This window comes from Stenella coeruleoalba (assembly GCF_951394435.1).
Source record: "Stenella coeruleoalba genome assembly, chromosome: 12".
Lineage (NCBI taxonomy): Eukaryota > Metazoa > Chordata > Mammalia > Artiodactyla > Delphinidae > Stenella > Stenella coeruleoalba.
Genome location: NC_137158.1, coordinates 23,527,487 through 23,552,170, shown reverse-complemented (window position 1 = coordinate 23,552,170; position 24,684 = coordinate 23,527,487). Strand labels below are relative to the sequence as shown.

The window sequence follows — 24,684 nt, the reverse complement described above, 5'->3', positions numbered from 1 at the left end:
TCCTGGGACTTCCCTGGCAGTCCAGTGGTTAAGACTCCACACTACCACTTCAGGGGGCTCGGGTTTGAGCCGTGGTGGGGGAACTAAGATCCCGCATGCCACGTGGCACAGCCAAAAAAAACCAAAAAAATTACAAGTGTCCTCGTAAGACAAAGAGGAGAAAGCCGCATGAAGACGGAAGCAGAGATCAGAGGCACCAGGGACCAGAAGAAGCAAGGAAGGATCCCTCCGAGTGCCTTTGGAGAGAGTGTGACCCTGCCAACACCTGGACTTCAGACTTCTGGCCCCCTGAACTGTGAGAGAATACGTTTCTATCAGCTTAAACTACTGAGTTTGTGGTAATTTGTTCCAAGAGCCCTAGCAAACCCATATGGTCAGCATTCCAAACTTCCCTATCATACACTCAGCCTGCTCCCCAGCCTCATTTTCCTGTTCTTCTCCAGCCTGACGCTCCTGTTTGCCTCCTTTCATTTCCTGTATTGCCTCAAAGCCTTTGCACATGCTGTTCCAGTGCATGGATTGCTCCTCTTCATTCTTCAAATATTTCTCCAACACTCCTCAGGGAAAAGTTCAGTGACCCTCTAGGCCTGCTCACCAAGCCCCATAAGGTACCCTTCTAGCAGCATGTAGCTCTTTTCATAGCCCTTAGCCTAGTTTGTGTGTTTATTAGTGCCATAATTCGAGTCTGCCTCCTCTGCCAAACTGTAAGCTTCCTGAGAATGGGGGGCCCTCACCCACCCCTTATATTCCCAGGCCAGGCCTGAGCTTGCTTTGCCATAGCAATCACTTTTTGAATGAATGGCCACTATTCCAGAAGCATTTGCCGACTTTGGTAAACTCTCACAGCCTTTGAGACCGCTGTATGCTAGGTAGGGTGACCATATTATTTACCCTCCAAAAGCGACCACTTCTGAAAAGGGGTGCTACTAACAATTACAAGTCACCTGGCTACAGTCCTGGTAACAGGCTGTACTGACCACAGGAGCAAATGTGAAGGCAGGAGGATAACCAGAAGAGGATGGATATGTTTGGAGAGACGTGAAGAGGATAATTTAAATTTGCTTAATTGCCTCTGCATTTTCATTGATTCCCTCTACACCATGTATGCATTTGTTCATTCTTTTATTGTCTGGTCTTCACTCATCGATGTGATGTAAGCTCTCTGAGGACTGGGACTTGGCCTCTTTTGTTCGTTGCTCTAAAACGCACCTAAAATAGTTCCTGGTGCATAGCAGGTGCTCAATAAACACTTGAATGAACGTACTCAGAGCTGAACGGCGTACCCTCAATGAATAATGGATGAAGAATCAAAACACATAGAAAAAAATCCTCCCAGTTTGAAAGCCTAAAGAGTCTCAACACTAAAGGGGACAGGAGGCGGAACAATTGCCCCCGCCTTGGGCTGAGGATGCAAGAATGAAGGCCCCAGCATCCAAGCGGCCGTTGCGCGGTTGAACTCAGCCTTCACCCCGCCCACTCCCCCCTCGTGACACCCTCTCTCCGGAAGCTCTCTAGCCCCCGGCTCATCCGCTTCAGCCCCTACAACCGCTCTGGTTCCTGCCCTCCTGTTACACTCTGACCCCAGTCGTCTCCTCCCCGAATCCCATTTGACTCCGGGACCCCCGCGCGACCCCCTCTCCTGATCCCCTCAACCCCTGGTCTCCTGCACCGCCCCCTTTTCAGACGCCCTGGAATCCTGGCACGCCGCGTCGCCCCCTCCCCGCACCCCGCTGGGCGTCGGCGTCGGCGCCGCCCCCGCCCCCGCCCCCGCCCCCGCGAGGTCCGCACAGACTGACTCGCGCCGCGCAGCGCTTCCCCCGCGCCCGCCTCTGCGGCTGCGCGCTGGCGGGGCCGAGGCGGAGGGGAGGGGGTCGCGCCGGGGGCCGGCGGAGCTGCTTTGGCTGCGGCGGCAGCAGGAGACGGAGCGAGCCCGGCGGCCACGGGCAGACCCGGAGGGAACGAAGGAAGCGGTCATGTCTCGCTACACGAGGCCCCCCAACACCTCCCTGTTCGTCAGGAACGTCGCGGACGCCACCAGGTGAGCGGCGGTGCCGCCTCAGGTTGGGGCGCGGGGGAGGGGCGGGTAACGGCCGCGGGGCGGAGCCCGGCGGCGGCCCGCGGGTCTGCCTAGCGCCTCCCCGCCGGCTGGGCCGGGGCGCTCCGCGGAGGAGCCCTTCCCGGGACCGGCGGGAGCCCTCGGGCTACTCGGGGCCTGGGCGGGACTCGCGCCTCCGCCCTCCCGGCCGGCGTTCCGCCCCACTGCGGCCCCGCTTCCGGGCCCCGTAGCGCTTGACCGCTCCCGGCACCTGGGCGGCGGGCCGGTACCCATCCCCACCGCGAGAACCGGCGGAGCGCCGGCTGACTCTTGCCCGGGAGCCGGTCCCTCCCCGCCTCTGGCCCTCAGTGTTCCTCGGGTGGGTGCCTGGGTCTCGCCCCTTTGTCGCTGTACCGGTGCCGCGCATCTTGCCTCCTAAATGGGAAGGAATTGGGGATGGTGAGAACGCGTTACGGAATAATGCGTACCTTGGGCCTTACGATTCTCTTTGCCTGTAGTCGGTAGTCTGGTCTACTTACAGGTGGTGCTGGTTAAATTTTATTCGTTGCACAGTTTTATACTATATACAAAGGATAACTTCAGTGGATGAGATTTCTGTGTTTTTCTTTAAAGTTCTGAGTGCAATATAAACACCCATCATAACGGTTTGGATAGACTTCCCTGGTCGGTTCTGATGCACTCAAACCACCCGCCCCTCTTTGGAGAATTCTGTCTACATAGTACCTGAACATAGATGTTAAGGAATGAATTCTTTAACAGTGTCCTTCTCTCTTAATAGGGGCCAGAAGGAATGCCGGGGCGGGTGGACATTTTGATAAATGTCTAAAATAACAGACATTTTCGTATCACTGGGCTTGCTTAATTTACTCTCCAGCACCATCCCAAACTTTATAGGTATGCAGGATTATCTTATTGTACATAAGGGAAAGCTGCAAGTCAGCGTGTTAATGACTTACCTGGGGCTTCACAGCTGGAAACATATTGGAGCGCTTGACTCCAGAGCCATCAGGAGTAATCATCATAATTTACCTTTGAGAAGTAAATGTTAGGTCTTTTTAAAAAATTTGATCCCTGCTATTATATATATATGTCACAACTGTAAACTGTGAGTTAATATACTTTAACATCCTAAAGATGCCTGTGTTTACATTTCTTCTCTCAACCTGTTTAATCAATATATTACATAGGAAACAAGCAAAATTTATAACTTGGGTAAGATTAAAACAATTCCCACAGTTAAACAGACCACTTGAATACTGAATAAGATCAAGCCTCTCCAGTGTGCCTACAGAAAAATGAAAGGTTTCCAATTCTAATGGCCACAGGGGCCAGCCAGGGTAATATGAATGAGTGAAGATGTCACGTTAAGGGACAGTAGGATGGTATGGACCCTGGCAAATGAAAAAGAACATGTGCCATCTCAGCGGGACAGTGACTGCTACCAAGCTTCAGCTGATAACTGCTGTATAGACATTTGGACTTGTTTTAAATGTTTAAACATTGTGTAGGCCAAACAAAACATATACACATGTGACACATGACCTCTGATCTAGATAATCAAGACTGATAATTGAGATTTATTGATTTCCTTTTCCATTTTTTTCACGACTTTCTATCACTGCCACTGGGGGACAGTCAAAATCTAGGAGGTTTGTATTAATGAAATTATAATAATCGCTAACATTTGTTGAGTACTCACTGTATACCAGGCACTGTACTAAAAACTGTACTATGTTATCTTATTAAATTTTCAGTAACCTTATATAACAGATAAGAATCTGAGATTTAGAGACATTAAGTATCTTTCCTAAAACTGCACAGCTGTTGAGTAATGTTATGAAAGTAGAATCGTCACATGTAACCTTAATTAATAGTTTTTTTTGTACAAGGTGGCATATAGTCTAAGTTAACTAGCAATATGACACCTAGACACATTTTATTTATTTATAATTAATTAATTTTATTTTTGGCTGTGTTGGGTCTTTGTTGCTGCATGTGGGCTTTCTCTAGTTGAGGCGAACAGGAGCTACTCTTTGTTGCGGTGCGTGGGCCTCACTCATTGCAGTGGCTTCTCTTGTTGCAGAGCACAGGCTCTAGGCACATGGGCTTCAGTAGTTGTGGCACGTGCTCACAGGCTCTAGAGCACAGGATCAGTAGTTGTGGTGCACGGGCTTAGTTGCTCCGTGGCATGTGGGATCTTCCCAGGCCAGGGTTCGAACCCGTGTCCCCTGTATTGGCAGGCGGATTCTTAACCACTGCGCCACCAGGGAAGGCCCCTAGACATGTTTTAAATTAGCTTTAACATTTGGTATGCTTATAAAGAAAATCATTGGGATATATGTTAAAACAAACAGGGTATAAAATTATAAATACAGTTTGAATTCAATTACATAAAAAAATGAAGGGAAAATCTATATATATATTATAGAAAATGATCCTGGAAAGAAATCCCTTTGAGTGGTTTTCTTTATCTTTTTTTTTTTGTTTTTTTTGCGGTACGCGGGCCTCTCACTGCTGTGGCCTCTCCCGTTGCGGAGCACAGGCTCCGGACGCGCAGGCTCAGTGGCCATGGCTCACGGGCCCAGCCGCTCTGCGGCATGTGGGATCTTCCTGGACCGGGGCACAAACCCGCGTCCCCTGCATCGGCAGGCGGACTCCCAACCACTGCGCCACCAGGGAAGCCTGAGTGGTTTTCTTTATCTTGTTTTCATATTTTATCTAATGTTAGTTTTATAACAAAGCCAAATTTTATTTTAAATGTTTCTTTGAAGTGGCCATTTTAATACATATGATAAAGCACAAGACATTAAAACACATTATAGGTTAGCATTAAATTTGTTAGGAATGAAATTGAGCACAAGAACTAAAGAAAGATTTTAAAATTTTATAATTTGTGTTATGTTTCTCTTCACTGGTGAAGTAAGATGTGGACCAGGAAGAATATTAATTTTAAATCTTGGCATTTTGTGTACAGTAATCTTTTTAATGTCAGATATAGTTTTCTGTTGGAACAAAGTAATGTCGAAATCTCAAAACATTCCCACTTTGATGCTTCCCATTATGTTAGGTTGGGGAGTACCCATTAAGTACTTCTCTTGGATATACTTAATAGCATTCTTTGGTTACAGTGTGTATGAGGCTACATTTATATTGATATCAGTGGTCATGTAGAAAAAGCATTAAACAAAATCCAGCGAGATTCATGATAAGAAGTCTCAGCAAACTAGGAAGAGAAGGGAACTTCCTCAGCTTAATAAAGGACATCTGTGAAAAACCTATAGCCAATAACATACTTAATGATGAAACTGAATGCTTTCCTCTCATAAGACAAGGATGTCCACTCTCACAACCTCTATTTAGCATTTTATTGCAAGTCCTAACCAATGCAACAAGGCAAGAAAAAAAAGACATAAAAATTATAAAGGTAAAAGTAAAACCTGTCCCTATTCTTAGGTGACATGTTTGTTTACATAAAGCTATAGTAATTAGTAATGAGTTTCAGTGAGTTATTAGGATATGAGGTAAACTTAGTGAAAATTCTATTTCTGTATACTAACAGCAAACAAATAATGAAAAAAATTTTAATTCCATTTATCTTAGTATTAAAAACATACTTAGGTGGGACTTCCCTGGTGGCGCAGTGGTTGGGAGTCTGCCTGCCAGTGCAGGGGACACGGGTTTGATCCCACGTCTGGGGGGATCCCACATGCCGCGGAGCAACTGGGCCCCTGCACCACAACTGCTGAGCCTGCGCTCTAGAGCCCACGAGCTATGGTTGCTGAGCCCACGTGCCACAACTACTGAAGCCCGTGCACCTAGAGCAATGACAAGCCACTGCGATGAGAGGCCCGCGCACCGCAGCGAGGAGTGGCCCCCACTTGCCACAACTAGAGGGCCTGCACGCAGCAACGAAGACCCAATGATGAAGACCCAACGCAGCTATAAATAAATAAATTTATTTAAAAAAACAAACATAAAAACATAGGAATAAGTTTCACAAAAAAACACGTAAAAACCTTTGCATTGAAGGAGACTATAACACGTTGCCAAGAGAGATCAAAGACCAACATAAATTGATAGATATACTTTGTTCTTAGATTGAAAGATGAAATTTTATTAAGTTATCAATTCAGTCCCAATTGATTATAGATTCAAGGCACTCCTGATCAAATGCTTTTTAAAAAATAGAGACTAACAAGTTAATTCTAAAATATATTAATATACAAAAGGATCTAGAATAGCCAAAATAATTTTGAAAAAGGTCATTGAAGCTGGAAGATTTATACTACCTGACTTAAAGATTTACTAAAAAGTTACAGTACTCAAAACAGTTTGATATTGGTCTAAGGATAGACAAATATATCAGTAGAACAGAATAGAGGGTCCATAAATAATCCATACATATAGAGTCATTTGATTTTTGACAAAGGCATTAAAGCCATTAGAGAAAGGAAAGTCTTTTCAACAAATGGTGTTGTAACAACTGGATGTATGTACTAATTTTATGAAAAAAATGTGCTGCAGCCTCTACTTCACGTAATTTGAACTGGATCATCAATTGAAATGTAAAAGATGAAACTGTAAAGCTTGTAGAAGAAAGCATGGGAGAATATCTTCATGACTTGGGGATAGGCAGAGATTTCTTATAGAACAAAGACAGTAATTACCATAAAAGAAAAAGGAATATTGATAGATTTCTCCAAAATGAAAATTTCCGTTCATTAAAAAATAGCATTAAGAAAGTAAATAGGCAAGCCAAAGACTGGGAAAAAATATTCACAAAACATGTATCTCACAAAGGACTTTTTCTCAGAATAATAATGCACTTTTACAACTCAATAATAAAAAGACAGATGTTATTATTAAAAATGGGCAAAAAACACTTTCAAGAGAAAAATATCCGAATGTCCATTTAGCACATGAAAAAGTGCTCAGCATCATTTGTTGTTGCAGAAATGCAAATTAAAACCACAGTGAGATTCCACTTAACACCCACTTGAATGGCTAAAATTAAAAAGACTGACAATACCAAGTGTTGACAAAGACTGGCACAACTGAAACTTACATGTTGGTGGTGGCAGTATAAAATGGTGCAACCACTTTGCAGAACTGTTTGGCTCTTTCATAGAAATTAAATATATACATCCTCTCTAAAAACCCAGAAATTCTGCCCCTGGAATAAATGACCCATAAGCATGTAAAGATGTTGCACCTCACTGGTGTTTAGGTAAATTAAAATTCAAATAATGAGATACACATTCACTTTATATCCTTCAGAATGGCAAGGAGTAAAAGATGTTAGTGAGGAGTTGGATCCTTAGAAATTCTGATGCATGTCTTGAGGAGTTTAAGTGGATTTGGCTACTTTGGAGAGCATGTAATGAAGCTGAAGATATTTGTACTCTCCAACCCATCAGTTGCATAGCTAGTGGTACATCCCAGAGAACTCTGAAGAGCTCTAGGAAGCACACGCATCATAATGTGCGCTCTAGCACCGTTTGCAGTTTAAAAAAGAAGCATTTTAAAATGTTCATCCACAGAAAGATGTATGAATAAATTGTGGTTTATTCATAACCATACCAATACAGAGTTAAAATGAGTGAACTAGAGCTACATGGAGAAATCTCAAGGGAGGAGAAGGAAAGGTAGAGAATTTTACAGATAGTTTGATACCATTTATGTGCATTTGCAGTAGAAATACAAAGTTATGCAGAGGAATGAGGAACACCAACGGTTGTTTCTAAGGTAGGAGGATGTAATATTTCTTAATACTAAAAATTACAGCAAATAGGGCAAGTGTTGAGATATAATAAATCTTGTTGGTAGATACATGGGTGTTTATTATCTCTATACATTTCTGAATGTCAAAATAGATCACATCAAAAATGCAAAAATAAATGAAAACAAAACAACAGCTCACAGGTGAGGGAGTGGAGACAATGAAAGAGAACCAGCTCTTTTGAGATTTGTTCCTTCAGACTTCTGGGATTCTAAGCCTCTGTGACACACACACTGCTCCAGCCTCTTTTATATTATCTAGGATCCTCTTCTGTCAGCCACTCATATTTGGTTAATGGAATTGGTTGCCCCCTAAGACATTTATTTGAATACTAGCTTTGCTACTGGCTGTGTGTACCTCTGGGCAAGGTGACTGCTCTCACTCTGTCTCCTTGACTAGTAAATGGTAACAATGTGTTCTTTGCTCATTAATACAGCAGATGCATACTGAGCGCCTACTGTGTGCCAAGCAACTATGCTAGGTACTGAGATACACTAGTGAAGACACCTGCTTTAGAAGCGATTCTCAATCCTGAGCCTCAGAATTGCCTATGAAACCTTTAAAAACTTTAAACATAACTGGGGCTCACCATGGGAAGCACGAATTAGGTCAAAGATTAATGCATCAGGCTGGAATGCCTGTTGCTATAATATCTCCTTCACAGATGATTGCAATATTCAGGAATGGTTGAGAATCTTTACCCTGTAGTGTATGTTTTATGGGAGCAGGAATTGTGTTTTTCTTGTTCTCTATCATATTCCTAGAGCCTGGCCCATAGTACATATTCAATAAGTATTTGTTGAATGAATAAACAGAAGAAAAAAGACATTATCACTGTCCTCTAAATCTAAAGTTAATAGTCTCTCAGAGAAGGCAGACAATTAAACATGTTATATTGAGTATTAAATGAAATAAATATAATAGTAAAAATATAATAAAGTTTGTCATAATATTGCCGGCACTCCCTGGTATATAGTGGCTACTTAGTCAGTGTTAGTTGAATCTTTATGTAATAACTCCTAAATCCAATCTCTAGCATTAATCACTGACTTCTGGTCTTGAAAAGAAAATAACTAATATAACTAATATAATAACTAATATAATTCGTATAGTCACCGTTATCAGTTGCTTACAGAATTCTTACAGATATTCCACCATCACCTCAGATTTGGCATTTCTAACCCTGAAAGTTTCTTCTTTTGCCTCTCCTCCCTCTTATATTGAACTGACTTTTCCAGCTATCTAATTTTTATCATGGACACCATCTTTCTTCCATTTGCCCAAGGTAGAAGCTTTGCAGTCATCTTAGGGTCTTTTTTCTACACAATATGTTTTGAAATACTCTTATATCTTCTGAGCCGTGTTTTGTGCTCATAGCTTGATTTTGAATCTTTAAGATCTCCACGAGGCAGCAGGGTAGAGTGGTTACAAACCCAGATTAGTGTCAGACTGTGGGAGTTTGCTTCCAGCTCTGTTGCTTGCTGGCTTCGTGACCTTAGGTGAGGTCACTTGTCTGTGCCCTCATCTGTAAACATCTGTTGTTATGGGAATTTATAAATGCATTATAACTGTCAGCTATTAATGCTAAGTATTTTATCTCTTCAGTTAAATTGTAGCTCCATGAAGACAAATATTATGCCATGTATTTCTTTGGTGTCCCCTCTTTAGTACCTATCACAGTAGAAAGCATATAAGTGACTCAAAAATACTTGTCAAATTTGAGATTATGGTAGTTATTTTTGCTTTATGTTTACTAGTAAAGCAACCATTTTTCTTTAAAGCCTGAGAAATAATTTTAGGACTTCTTTAGAATCTAATTCTCGCTATCTGAAAACAGTGAACATAAAATGTGAAATTATAGTGAGATGAATGTGTTCTTAATGAGTTAATAGAACTCTCTGTATATTGACAATTGAAAAGTCTTGTAATAGGAGTAACTTTCAGAAGTGGATATGCTATATATAAAATAGGTAACCAACAAGGACCTATATTGTATAGTACAGGGAACTGTACTCAATATTTTGTAATAACCTATAAGGGAAAAGAATCTGAAAAGGAATGTATATATATACACACACACACATACATATATACACACTCTGAATCACTGTGCTATACACCTGAAACTAACACAGTATTGTAAATCAACTATACTTCAATTAAAAAAAGCAAAAAAAAAGTGGATGTCCTCGGTTAGTGTTTCCTCAACCTGACTAAGCATAAAAGCCCACTGCTTGTAAAAGTACAGATTTCCAGATGTCATGAATCAGAATCTCCAAAAATGAGACCTGAGAATTTGTTGTTTTCTTTATTTTTTCCTTCTTTGCTAAATCCTGGGTGATTCCTGTGAGAGACAATTTTAGATAATGCTAGTCCAGATAATATACTTTCTTTTGAAGGTTTCAACTGGATTTCTGTAGGCAAAATATTTTAATCCAGCTATTCATATTTCTTTACCTTATTTCTAAAACACTTCAGGCCTGAGGACTTGCGCCGTGAGTTTGGTCGATATGGCCCTATAGTAGACGTTTACATTCCACTTGACTTCTACACTCGCCGCCCGAGAGGATTTGCTTATGTTCAATATCCTTTATTTTACTGTGTGCATGTGAATAGACTACATACATTTGCATATACATATATGTACTCAGGAGTATATTTTATGAGATTAATACTGCCTAATTAAATGTGTTTATTTCTTTATCTCAGAAAATCTAAAGCAGTCCACAGTAGCTGGCAAGCGCCCCTCAGTTTGAACCAACCTGTTAGCTAGAATCCAAGCATAAACCGAGCAGGCGAGACAAAAGGCACCTAAAGTTCAAGCATCAAGGAGTAAAGAGGGAGGGTGGACACAGATATAAAGACCTGGAAGAGGGGAAGTCTTTATCAAGCAAAAGACAAAGCCAACACCAGGTTGAGACTTCGGCTTTCCTACATTTACTCAGAGTTCCAGAATCAAAGCCAAGTCTGATGTTGTTGGTTCTGCGTCTCTTATAAAGTCCATCTTGCAAGCCCTAAAGAATAAAGGTCAAGGTTCAAGATCAAGTGACATTGAGGTAATTGCCAAAGTCTCATTTTGTATTGCATTACTTGAGCTTTTTCTGTTTTCTATTTTTAAAAAAGTTAATCCAGCAACAACCTCCTGAAATACAACTATTTAGTCGTTTTATATAATTTGTTTCCATTTATTTAGGTTTAATATATAATTTATATATATAAGGGAGTTTAGTGGGGTATTAGGAATCAATATATGTAATTCCAGATATTTGCAGATTGTTTATATCTTTTATAATCATATCCCAAATAATAAAAACATAAAGGTATTCTAAAGCAGTAGGTTCAAAGTTAAATATCATTTTTAAAGAACCAAATCAGTTTTGAATATATGTTTTAGCTCACTTATATGTGTGCACTTTTGTTTATAAGTAATTTCTCCTAAATTAATTTAAAAAGCCTTTTAATGAAAGAGTAATTTTAATTTCAGAATAAAGATTTCTGCATGCTGATTTTTTTTCAGTGAAAAACCTGATAAATCTTTTACCTAACAGAAGGGAGTGAGTCCTAAACAGTTTATTTGATAATACTAGCCAATGTTGGACTTATCTTTTTCTCATAACATGTTTCTAATTGTACATGCATACTACAGCTACACTGATGTATACATTAAAAATATAGAGATTTGTTTCTGTTTTTATTTTTAGATTCACTCTTCTGAATCATAATGGGGCATTTGTTTTGATAATAAGTGACTTTTTTCTGATTATTCATATTATATTAGAGATGTGAGCTTAATAACTTGAGCTTGTTTTCCTAATAATTTCATGTCACATGTAAATAATTCTTTAAAAATAATATTTTTATTTGATATCTGATGTTCAAAGTGTCCTTAACAGCTAGTCATATTTGAAGATGTTCGTGATGCTGAAGATGCTCTTTATAACCTCAATAGAAAGTGGGTATGTGGCCGTCAGATTGAAATACAGTTTGCACAAGGTGATCGCAAAAGTAAGTGTGACTAAATAGTGGATCTTGTTTATTTAGCAGAATGAATTTCAGCAATGACTGATTTTTTTAATTTAAAATTCTTTCCGAAAATACTATTCGAGTAGTTTATTTATTGAGTGGTTATTTATTGAGGTTTTCAGGTAATGAATTATAAATCTTGAACTTCATATTCTAGCACCAGGCCAAATGAAATCAAAAGAACGTCACCCTTGTTCTCCAAGTGATCACAGGAGATCAAGAAGCCCCAGCCAAAGGAGAACTCGAAGTAGGAGTTCTTCATGGGGAAGAAATAGGCGGCGGTCTGATAGCCTTAAAGAGTGAGTACAAAATTAAAGAGTTTTCAAAAACAGGCCACCAGAATCATTTTATTTAATATACATAAAAGAAACAACTTTTGTAGAAGGATATGCTCTTCTCTGTTTGTCATGTATTGTTATTTTAACTTGGGTTTATTAGATACCTTCCAGTGTTTTCATTTCATGACAGACTTAACTTTAACCTTTTTAGTAGAAAGATAATATGTACTGAGGAAAAAACGAAAAATTAAAAAGTGTATACTTGGGCTTCCCTGGTGGCACAGTGGTTGGGAGTCCGCCTGCCGATGCAGCGGACACGGGTTCGTGCCCTGGTCCGGGAAGATCCCACATGCCGCGGAGCGGCTGGGCCCGTGAGCCATGGCCGCTGGGCCTGCGCGTCCGGAGCCTGTGCTCCGCGGCGGGAGAGGCCACAACAGTGAAAGGCCCGCGTACCGCAAAAAAAAAAAAAAAAAAAAAAAAAGTATACTTGACAAATAAAATGAGGATTTAAAAAAAATAAAATTTTCCTAAATGAACCCCCAGATTAAGAATCTTGAAGTATTATGATTAAAAACTCATAAGAAATACAGTGTAATCACTGTGAAAGGAAGTTGACTAAAGTTAATGTAAATCAATATATTTATAAAAGGCAAATTATTTTCAAGAATATATTCCAAGTATGGTAGTATTGTAGGAAGAAGACATAAAAGTGGTAGATTTTTCAGAAAAAGATATTTGCAAGTTATCTATTTTGCCTGCTAGGAGTTTGTTTCTGTTAGAATAATAGTAAATCACAATGGAAATTAATTACTTGGTGAAGCTATTTAAGTAATAACTGAAATTGTACTAGCATGCCTAAATTCCTAAACACTTAGGCACTATTTATCTTGAGTTTTAATGCTGTGATTTTTTTCATAGGCATGTAGAATTTTAAGGTGAATTCTGTCCTTGAAGAATGATCAGCGTTTACACTAGTATCCTCTTTCTATGAGTAATAAGAGTTGGCTCTCCTGGGGACTTCCCTGGTGGTCCAGTGGTTAAGACTCTGTGCTTCCACTGCAGGGGGCGAGGATTTGATCCCTGGTTGGGGAACTAAGATCCCACATGCTGAGCTGTGCAGCCAAAAAAAAAAAAAGAAAGAAAGAAAGAAAAAGAGTTGGCTTTCCTGGGCCATATATTGTACCCCTACGCTGTCCCCTGACGACATAGCCTCAAATCAAAAATGATCTGCAGAACTGCTCACTTTTACTCCAGTCCTTCCATTCCTCAACTCCAAGAGCCTAGACAAGGAAAAGCCCAACATAGGAATATATGTACCAGAGCTAGACAGAGAGTCCTTGCCCCAAGTCCCTAGTTCTAAAAACAAGACTGTGAAGTGGCCTGGCTCCAGTCCCTCCAGCCAAGTGGAAAGAAAAGATAGGAACAGAGAAATATCCAAGAATCTTGATTACTAGAAGATGTGGCCTCTTCAGAGCCCTAGAATCTTACATGTCGGCTCGGTCCCTCTCCTTGGATATGAATCAAATGCTTTGATTTTGGCTCATTCTGAGGGAGGCATGCAAGTAGAAGGAAGCCTTAAGCTCCTTTTTTTTTTTTTTGTGGTACGTGGGCCTCTCACCGCTGCGGCCTCTCCCGCCGCGGAGCAATAGGCTCCGGATGCGCAGGCCCAGCGGCCACGGCCCACGGGCACAGCCACTCCGCGGCACGTGGGATCCCCCCGGACCGGGGCATGAACCCGCGTCCCCTGCATCGGCAGGCGGACTCCCAACCACTGCACCACCAGGGAAGCCCAAGCTCCTTTTATAAGCCAGAAGAACCCAGGTCAGGATTGAGCCATCACCAAGATTGGTAAAGAAATATTTAGGAACAGTCATACTGTGTTCTGGAATTTGATTCTTTTTATCATACTTTGATAGTATAAGAATATAAATCTCCCTTGTGTCTGTGGAGAATAATCCATTTTGTTCCATGGCTAAGGGATAGCCATTTTCCTACTGATGATTTGAGATTTTGACACTGATACACTCAAATACAAGTTACATTTATAGAACGTAAAATGTGGGAACAAATTAAGAAATTTTACATGCCATGTGTATAGGAAAGTCACATCAGTACCAATGGTACTGCTTCTGGCTTCATGAAGGACATGAATAGTAAGAAAGTGATGTTCAACAGTTCACATTACTATAAATTAATGAATGGTTAATAAACCAAAAATCAAAATAGATGTAATATTGTATGTAAAGCAGCACTGCCCTAATTTATTGAATAATATCTACTGGCCTTGGTGAAAAAGACTTAGTTTTAAAAGAAAAGGAAAAAATTGCCCATCTGATTCATTAAGAATATAAGCAGTTTCCAAATGTGTTAGAGCCTTGATTAACTAGAACATTCACAGCATTTTCTGCCTTCTAGTGGCAGTATACTACTTGGCTGGAGAAAAAACAAAAAAGAAGTCTGTCAGTTATCCCAGTCATCATGGTGTATCAGGAATAGAAAGAACGGGGACTCCCTGGTGGTACAGTGGTTAAGACTCCGCACTTCCCCTGCAGGGGGCCTTGGGTTTGATCCTTGGTCGGGGAACTAAGATCCTGCATGCAGAGCGTCCAAAAAAAAAAAAAAAAAGAAAAAACCACATTTTCTTGTAAGACAATGCTGTTCTGCTCTGTTCTAGTTATAAGACCGTTGCTTAACCTCTCTGACCTCAGTGTTTTTTATTTGTAAAGTTGTATTATAGAGAATGCAAATCTTACCCAGCTTTTAAGTTTCATAAGGATCAGATTGTATGTGTGTGTATGTGTATGGGTCAGCATATAGATAAGTCTAACATGTACTATAAATATATTCAATGTATGTGTTGTATTACCTTAGATAAAAAGAGGTCACTGCTTTTGCCTTTAGTGGATGTGGGAAAAAACTAGTTTGCTGCTATCATTAGACTGAACTCTTTGTGGAGCAAGGACTTTTGTCTTAATGCTTAATATCCCTAGCATTTATCAGTAGTCCCTTACTCAGATATTCCATAAATCTTTGTTAAATTTGTGTCAGTGAATGTGTATATACTCCTAAATATTCCTGAAGAATGTTAAAATGGCCCCTAGTCCAAATATAGCATCCTTTTTTTTTTAAGTTTTATTGAAGTGTAGTTGATTTACAGTGTTCTGTTAGTTTCACATGTACAGCACAGTGATTCATTTATATATATATATTCTTTTTCAGATTCTTTTCCCTTATAGGTTATTACAAAATATTGAGTGTAGTTCCCTGTGCTATACAGTAGGTCCTTGTTGGTTATCTATTTTATATGTAGTAGTGTTTATATGCATCCTTTTTCTTTCTTACGTTAGAATTTTTTTTCCCCAAGGACAATTTTCCCATTTTGTTTTCTACAACTATCTACAATAGGAATGAAACAATTTCTAAAAAACTGTGCTTTTAAAAAAATTAAAATAAAATAAAAGACTGTGCTTTTATTCTAAAATATATTCTACATCAATATGTTTATACTTTCCAGTGTTCTTTGTTCCTTCGTGTAGTTCCATGCTTCTACCTGGGATTATTTTCCTTCATCTTGAAGCATTTTTACCGTTTGTTAGAGTACAAGTCTAATGGCAGTGAATTCACTCAGTTTGTCTGAAAACATCTTTATATTCATTTTTGAAAGATATTTTTGCTGAAGATAGTGTTATAAGTTGGCAGGAAGTTTTTTTCTTTCTTTAATAATGTCATTCCATTGTTCTGATATCCACAGTCAGTCTTAATGTTGCTCCTTTGAAGGTAATGTGTCTACTGTTCTCTAGCAGATTTTCAGATTTTTCTCTGACTTTGGTTTTCAGCAATTTCACTGTGACATGCCCAGCATAGGTTCCTTTGTGTTTATTCTACCTGAGGTTTACTGAGTTCCTTGAAATTGTGAGTTATTATGCCTTTCATTAGTTTTGGAAAATTCTAGGCCATCATCTCTTCAAACATTGCTTGTACCTTATTCAATTTTTCCCTTAGGCCACGTGAGTATGTACCAAATAACTCTTATGCTCTGTTCTGGATTTCTTAAAACTTCTTTTCTCATTGTGTTTCATTATAATATTTTTCTAATAACCAGTTTGCTATTTCTTACTTCTGCTGTATCTAGACTGCTATTAAATCCATCTAATGACTTTTTTAAGTTCGACTATCATGTTGTTGGTTCTAAAATGTCCATTTGATTCTTTTTATAGATTCCAGTATTGTTTAAATTCCCCATCTTTTTTATTTCTTTGTCTTTTCCTCTTCTTTTCTTTTTTTTTTGTATTTTTTGGGCTGTGCCGCGTGGCTTGTGGGATCTTAGTTCCTTGACCAGGGATCAAACCTGGGCCCCCTGAAGTGGAAGCTCAGGGTACTAACCACTGGAATGCCAGGGAATTCCCTTATTTTCTTGAACATATTAATCATAGTAATTTAAAAAATTATTTTCTGAATAATGCCAATATCCAAATTATTTTGGGTCTCTTTCGTTTTATTTTCCTTAGCTTTTAGTCATTTTTTTCTGTTTTTCACATACCTCATAATTTATTTATTTATTTTTTTTGTGGTACGCGGGCACTTTTCACTGTTGTGGCCTCTCCCGTTGTACACGCTCCGTTCGTGCAGGCTCAGCGGCCATGGCTCACGGGCCCAGCCGCTCCGCGGCATGTGGGATCCTCCCGGACCGGGGCACGAACCAGTGTCCCCTGCATCGGCAGGCAGACTCTCAACCACTGCGCCACCAGGGAAGCCCTACCTCATAATTTTTTATTGGATGTTGGACATTACTGTTGAAAGATTATAGAGGTTTTGGATGATATGATTCTCCAAAGAAAGCTGTTTTCTTCTAGCAGGCAGAGCATTGGCAGATCACCTTGATCCTGTCAGGGCTTGGTTTGAGGCACTGTTAAGGCTGATCCATTTCAGCTTTACACTTACTCCTAGGGCATGACCCTTAACCTGGAGGATGAGGCCCTTCTGACTTCTTAATTGAAAGCCTGCGTTGTCACTCAAGGCTCCTTGACCTTTTGGGGGGCTTGAATTCCAGCCCTCTCACCAGCAACTCTGTATCTGAGAAAATTTCAGCTAAGTTCTTTTTTTTTTTTAACATCTTTATTGGAGTATAATTGCTTTACAATGGTGTGTTTCTGCTTTATAACAAAGTGAATCAGCTATACATATATCCCCATATCCCCTCCCTCTTGCTCAGCTAAGTTCTTAAATCTTCCAGCTGCTGTTTTCTGCTGACCTCTTAGAGTCTCATCCTGTGCATGTGCAACTTGGAAGATGGCCAGCAACCTGAGGAGAACTTGTAGGCAGATCTTAGGGGATGGGGGTTGCCTGCGGTGTCCTCACCTCTGGGATTTTCGTCTCTCCAGTCCTAGCCATTTTCGTGGCCCTGAATTCTAACTTCTGTCTCTGCAGCTTAGTCCAATAGCTGTTTTCTAGTTGGGCTCAAGTCTGCCATGCTGGCATTTGGAAAATGGTCTTAGGAAAAGAGCCATGGCTTATAACCCCTCGAGTTCTGCTTGTGTTGGTAATTCTCCAGTGCCTTTTAACAGTTGTTTTATAAATGTTGTCTACCTTTTTTACATAGCTCTTTTCTATGGGAAGATTAGTCTAGAACAAGCTGCTCTGTCATGGCAAGATTCAGAAGTCCTCCATCTAGGTTTATGTCTTTATAAACATTTGATAAGCTTTAAATATTTTCTTTCTTTCTTTTTTTTCCCTTCAGATTTTCTAACCTCTTAGGATTATGTAACCCAGACTAAATATGCAAAATAAATATATTTTTCAGAACTGGCTCATAAGATACATTGATATCTAGCAAAGTCAAATCTTTTGGTCAGATATTACAAACTTGTACTTATGTTTGAACCAGAAGCATGCATGATAAAATTAGAGTTTCTTTTAGCTTATCCAATAAAAACATAACTAATGTTATGTAAAGTATATAAGTTCCTGAAAGTGTTGTTTCCTAACCTATTATGTATTTTTGTGTGAAATACATACTCTGATATTATGGATGTTTGCAGGTCCCGACACAGGCGATTTTCTTACAGCCAGTCTAAATCTCGCTCCAAATCACTACCAAGGCGATCTACCTCAGCAAGGCAGTCAAGAACCCCAAGAAGGAATTCTGGTTCTAGAGGACGGTCACGGTCCAAGTCCTTGCAAAAAAGGTCCAAGTCGATAGGAAAATCACAATCAAGCTCACCTCAAAAGCAGACTAGCTCAGGAACAAAATCAAGATCACATGGAAGACATTCTGACTCCATAGCAAGATCCCCATGTAAATCTCCCAAAGGGTATACCAATTCTGAAACTAAAGCACAAACAGCAAAACACTCTCATTTTCGATCGCATTCCAGATCTCGGAGTTACCGTCATAAAAACAGTTGGTGAACAGCGACAGAAGAGTGCTACGTAGTATTTAATATGTTATTAAACCTCTCGTTATGTTAAATAAAAATTCTTCAAGGCTTACAGAAAGAGTGAGTTGATATTAGTTATTTTGGGCATGTGCAAGAGATAAAATCTCTCTATCTTGGGTTAAGATTTGGTCTCGATTTAAGGGCCCATACCACAAATTATGATGTGAGTAATGTCCCATTTTATGGACCATTTTTTGTTTACATTGTGGCAGAAGGGTACTTTTCAAAGGAAATGGAACTAATTTGGAAAATTAGACTTGGATGTTAAGAATAATACTAATAACTTTTACGAAAGTATTTTTTACTTTAAAGCACTTTTCTTTCATGTAAAAAGTAATTATGACTGTATAATCGCATAGGGCAAACTGAAGACTATTTGACATCTTACGTCTCCTTTTTGTTTTCTCTTTAAACTTGGGCCAATTCCTGATGGATATTAGTTCATATTACAAAATTCTGACATTTCTAAAAGTAGAGTTTATAGAGAGATCAAGTGTTCAAAAGATACATTCTTTCCTGAGCTCAAAAAAGGTTTTATTTTTACTGGGTGGAACAGTATAGATAAGTTGACATTAAATTGCATTCTATACCATATTTATTCACTTCAGAAATATTAAAACGTTATAAAAATTCTGAATTTTGAATGGTTTGAGACTAAAAATGATGTGCAACACTCATAGTCCAAAAATTCATATCAAGCCTTACACATTTGAAGAGTGGTACATTTTGTATAAAAATCATACTTTATACTGTTAATTCTGCATACCTACTTTTCATCTACTGCTTAATTTTTCTTTTTAGAGCTCTAGCTGATGACTTTAAACTGTATAGAATAACTCTTATTTATTTTTGGAAATGTTTAGTACCTTGTATTAAGAAACTCAAGACTGCCTCCTCAAAAAACAACTTTGCAGTATTGGGATTTACATTACACTGCCCTTCATTTTTTTAAGCCAAATAGCTTTATTGATATTCATTGCTTTTGTAGTTGTTAAAACTAAGAATTTCTTTAAAAATGTGTTTGTAGATTATGTTTTTCAGAGGGTTTTGGTAGTATTTGTGATAAAATGGTTTTGCATATGGTTATTACAGGGGATATATTTATAGAGCTCTACTTGTGTACCTTGTTGAATTACATTGAAATTAAAAGTTCTCAGCCCATACAGTTAATATTTGTATCTAGAGTGCTTTAGAAAAAAAATATGTCTTATATTTTTAGCATATAGGAGCCAATATTGCTTCTATTTGTTCTGAATACAAATTCCATCTTTTTTTTGCATTTTACATCCTGTGTGTAAGAAATAACTTTACAAAATAATTTATATGCTGGTAATATTTGGACAGGTACCGTAAATTCATGTATATTGTACTTTCTGAGTAGATTTTCTCTAATCATAGCAAAATTTATTTCAAAATTATAGCTCTTTGAAGTGTTCAAATGTAATAAAAATTTAGTTATAAAATTATGTGGCAGTATTGAAAATTGAGAGAACAGTCTGAAGAAAGAGCAAGACAAATACTGATTTTTTTGTATCTTCTAAGTAAATGTTTGGGTTTACATACACATATATGTAGTTATTCCAAATACTAATTAGGAGTTGATTATAGTGTCTTTACATTTAATCATTATATCTTAGTAAAAAGTTAATAAGGCAGTGTTTCTGAACATGCTTAATCCTTCGATTTATCTCTGATTTGGTTTTCCACTGTAATCCCTGGGCTGCTTAGGGGGAGGGTACTGTTTGGTTTGATGGAAAAACTGGAATGATAATAGTTTAAACTTTCTGATCATTTACTATGTGCTTGGCACTGCCCTGTAAGTTTTACATTACTCGCTCATCACAACAGCTTTATGAGGTCAGTACCACTGCAGATAAGGTAAGTGAGACGCAGAGAGGTTAAATGACATGCACAAGGTCACACAACCATTACACTTTGGAGCTGGGTGGTGGCTGGGCTCCATACGGCCCTCCCTGATCACCATGCTTGTCTTTTTGGAAGAAAAAAGTCTTTCGCAGATATATGCTAAACTAAGATAATATTGAGAGGAAAAGGAGAGAATAGAATTTGGAAAGGAAATGATTATAGGGTTCAGTGAAAATGGGTTCTGTGACTGAGTGGAAATTGATTGGCAGTTGTGCTGATACCCTGGAAAATTGTCCTCTGGGTACATCTATTCTAGGGTTCACTTCTGCTGTAGAATTGTTTCTTGGACCTTTTAAGAGAGGATACTTAGAGTAAGATTGTTAAATAAAGCAAATGTATCACACATCTGTGATCATTTCCTGTAAAGATAATATATTTACTCAGGTACTTCCTATGTTTGGTGTAGGGGCACTACCTACCTCCATTTGTTCAAGATTCATAGAGGATAAGTTAATGTCAAAGAAGATAAAGGTGGCCACCATGACTGCTTGGTTTCTTTCTCCCCATGAATAATTCACATTTCTGTGTAGCAGCTGGTATTTTGTAGCTGCAAACGTAATGGGGGAATATGCCAAATTTTTTATCTGTAGTCTGCGGTTTAATCTTGTGCCTCTGGGCTGTTTATTTTTAAATGTAAAATATTAACTAATTTCAGGACTTTATATGTTATCTGAGATAACGACTATTCTAAGACATGCTGTTGTATTACAAATAAGAATTTCTGCCTTTATTCCAATTCCATTGCATGAAGCAAAATTAGTCGAAGTTTAAAGGAAGAAGCGTTTAGAAATACTTTTATAATTCTTCTATACTACATTAAAATTGTAATTTCTTATTTAGAGTTAAAAATTAAATTTGTTTTCCAGACAGGGTGGTAGAATATTTGGGGTATCTGTATAAATAAATACATGCTACTTACGCAGGAGATCTTAATCTGGTATCATGAAACCGAAGCTTCAGATCTAGGTCCTCTAGATATTCAAACAAGTCCGTGACTCTTGGTATTTTAAGGACCAGTGGTTCAGTGAGACATACGGATATTACTCTCAAAACTCATATATTTGATTAGAAAAATTTAAGTATTAAATGAAGATTATGAACTTAGCATCTAAATTACTCCCTTGATGAAACTAGGGTATTTAGGATCATAACATTAGCTCTGGCATTGATCGAACCATGTCAATTTAGGCCCTCTGGAAATTTTATATCATGTACCTTTAAAAAGATGCTCTTAAAATTAAGCAAATTAACCACAGCTTTGTGCATCCCAGACAAGGCCCCATTGCCTCACACAGACAGCCTTGGGGGAGTAAGCACTTCATTCCTGACTGGGCTAGGGCCTGGCCCCCACTGCTCAGAGAATGCCCCTAATGCACTGATCCCATCCCAGGAACACAACAGAGCTGGGACAGCCCACAGAGAAGGTGAATGGACTGTAATTGATGGATTGACTGTGATTATAGAATTAAATTGGGTACATCTTTTGAAAAGAAGCAAATTAAGTGTAGAGATACTATAGTCAAAAACCTATTTAGAAATATAATATTCCCTTATAGAAGTGTTAGATATTCCAGGTTGATTGAACTTCATTCAAGTTAAAACAGTACTTCACAATAATGACAAATACCATTTTTCATTTAAAGGAATCATGTGAGGAAAGACTGAATTTAAAAATATACATAGGATACTATACCACATCAGTAGTATTTTCCAAAAAAAAGGTATAATGTTTTTATTTTATTTTGGGGAAAGGGTTATATGATTAGTCTTTCTTGAATCTTATGTTCTAGGAATGTACCACAATTTTGAATTTATGAAAAGAAATAGTATCAACTTGTGGAGATAGATGGATGCTCAGTGGGTTAATGGTTACTGTTTTTTAAATGTATTATGTGATTTAAAGCATATGTTTGGTTCACATGTTTCAAAACACCATATTCAACCTACCTGTAAGTTTATGAACTAGTAACGTTACAAATTAAAATCAGGAATATCTTAGGGTATGTCAGGTTTCAGGTTCTTTCAGAATGCAGATAGAAAATTTAAAGGGTCAGTCTCTCCAGATGAGACTATCTAGCCAGTAATCAGTGCTTTGTGCTAGAAATGGATTGATTGCATGTTTATTACTGTTTGATCTTATGTATTGCAGCTTGTGTAGGATGAGCAGTTTCTCAGAAAAAGTGTAATTGAAACAAGAAGCAAAATTACCACTTTTCTAATTTAGGAGTATAATTCTGTGAACTAAATGCCTAAGAACTATATGCTTTTTAGAAATGGGTCCATAGAAATTGAGGAAAACCACATTCTAGTTTTCTTGGCTTACTCCTTATAGTATAGACTTAAAATGCTGTTAAATTGACTAATTTCAACAAAAATCTCAATATAAAATAGTCTTCCAGGCTCAAGTGATAGCCTTTTTTTTTTTTTTTTTTTTTTTTTTTTTCAATACTAAGAAAAATTCAGTGGATTTCTTTGTGGGGGAAGTTAAGAGCCATTCCTGTGACATTTGTGAGGTGGTGTCTGCTTCGTGGGAATACTACTTTACACCTTGAGAAAAAGTACTCTGTTGAAGACCTTTTTTCAAAATCGACATAAGCTGTATAACTGGTCTGACTCTTCAGGGCATTCTTATATTTTAAAAATGAGATGGAATGTTGCTTAAATTTATTTTAACACGTAAAATATTTATATAATTTCATAAGAACCTTAAGGAAAAGCATTAACATTCACATTGTCGGTAAACCTTAAGATTTGGGCCTTAAAATGTTAAATGTAACTGAATTAGCAAAACTAATGCTCTAGTTTTGTTAGAATATTCATTATAATTTTTAATGTGTATACAAAGTCTAACCATTTTTGGTGTTATTTTATACTTTATAATTCCCTACTCTTGCCATATAATCTATGTGGGATTTTTTTAAAAATACCACTTAAAAACATGGATAAAAAATTTTCTAAAATTTATTTGTAGTGAGGTGTCAGAGTCTGTCATACAGAGTGAAGTATATCAGAAAGAAAAACAAATACTGTATTCTAACGCATATATATGGAATCAAAAAAAAATGGTACTGATGAACCTAGTTGCAGGGCAGGAATAAAGATGTAGACATGGAGAATGGACTTGAGGACACGGGGTGGGAGTGGGAAGCTGGGGCGAAGTGAGAGTAGCATTGACATGTATACACTACCAAGTGTAAAATAGATAGCTAGTGGGAAGCAGCCGCACAGCACAGGGAGATCATCTCGGTGCTTTGCGATGCCCTAGAGGAGTGGGATAGGGAGGGTGGGAGGGAGACGCAAGAGGGAGGGGATATGGGGACATATGTATGCATATGGCTGATTCACTTCGGTGTACAACAGAAACTAACAGTACTGTGAAGCAATTATAGTCAAAGATCTATTAAAAAATAAAAATAAAATATACATGAAAAGCACTTGTATGAGGTGCTCTTAGCTGCCTGTCCGTAGTCAAATATAACTGATACTGTAAGAGGTTTTGGTGACTGCACTTTTGTCCACCTTTTATCTACCTTGACTAGAAGGTGGTGTTTTTACATGAATATCTATCATGGAAAGTGGAAATACACTTAAGGAATAATTTTAAATGCTTTTAACTTTCCATTAACTCCACTGATATTAATTCAACATTAAAGGCTTTAAAGAGTAGGCGCCAACCAAGTGTTAAGAGTTGCACCCTGCTTTGCCCTTCTACCTCCTGGTCACTCAGTGCTCACCAGCCCTTCGGCCATCCCCTTTCTTCTTTGGGAATCTCAGACAGACACACTTCCTTACGCTACTTGAAGTTCAAGTTATTCCATGTTAGATAATTCTTTAACTTTCCCCTCAAACCATGGGCAGTTATTATAAATGCCCTTCAGAATCTTTATAGTCTCCACCTACCTCTTTATCCTCTCCTAATTAAAGTTTCTTCAAGCTTTAACATTTATTTCAACATTAACATTAAATGTCAACTGTCACATTTCCCAAATAAGACAATGCTTAAATACAGTATCCTTTCTCTAATCTTTCAGTTCTTATTTACAATGGCTTTGGTATTTCAGTCATTGACTAGAATTGTTCCATTATTTTAGAAGTGTTATAACCAACTAACCAGCCTAGTTGAAAGAGCAAAGAAAAAACATTTAGGATATTCAAAGTTTACATCAAAAGATTGACTTATTTGTG

General features: G+C 38.4%; 1 protein-coding gene across 3 annotated transcripts; it reads left to right on the top strand.

Annotated features, from left to right (window-relative positions):
- Nucleotides 1-1,852: 1,852 nt before the first annotated feature.
- SRSF12 (serine and arginine rich splicing factor 12) lies at nt 1,853-23,292 on the top strand. Of its 3 annotated transcripts, none has more exons than XM_079939286.1 (5): nt 1,853-2,038; nt 10,314-10,420; nt 11,739-11,840; nt 12,016-12,157; nt 18,175-23,292. In XM_079939286.1, exons 1-5 carry the CDS (start codon nt 1,974-1,976, stop codon nt 18,542-18,544), a joined length of 786 nt encoding a protein of 261 aa, XP_079795412.1. In that variant the 5' UTR covers nt 1,853-1,973; the 3' UTR covers nt 18,545-23,292. The 3 variants fall into 3 exon arrangements, with proteins under 3 accessions (XP_079795412.1, XP_079795414.1, XP_079795413.1); XM_079939288.1 differs by lacking the exon at nt 10,314-10,420 and adding an exon at nt 10,545-10,891 and having other exon boundaries at nt 1,907-2,038; nt 11,729-11,840; XM_079939287.1 differs by lacking the exon at nt 10,314-10,420 and adding an exon at nt 10,545-10,891 and having other exon boundaries at nt 1,907-2,038; nt 11,717-11,840.
- The last annotated feature ends 1,392 nt before the right edge of the window (nt 23,293-24,684 follow it).

What these genes read in the sequence shown, in the direction of transcription:
- SRSF12 (XM_079939286.1), top strand. Translation starts at nt 1,974, where the DNA reads ATGTCTCGCTACACGAGGCCCCCCAACACCTCCCTGTTCGTCAGGAAC. An exon ending in AGGATTTGCTTATGTTCAAT is followed by an intron (nt 10,421 to 11,738) that starts ATCCTTTATTTT and finishes AGCTAGTCATAT; the next exon opens with TTGAAGATGTTCGTGATGCT. An exon ending in CGGTCTGATAGCCTTAAAGA is followed by an intron (nt 12,158 to 18,174) that starts GTGAGTACAAAA and finishes GGATGTTTGCAG; the next exon opens with GTCCCGACACAGGCGATTTT.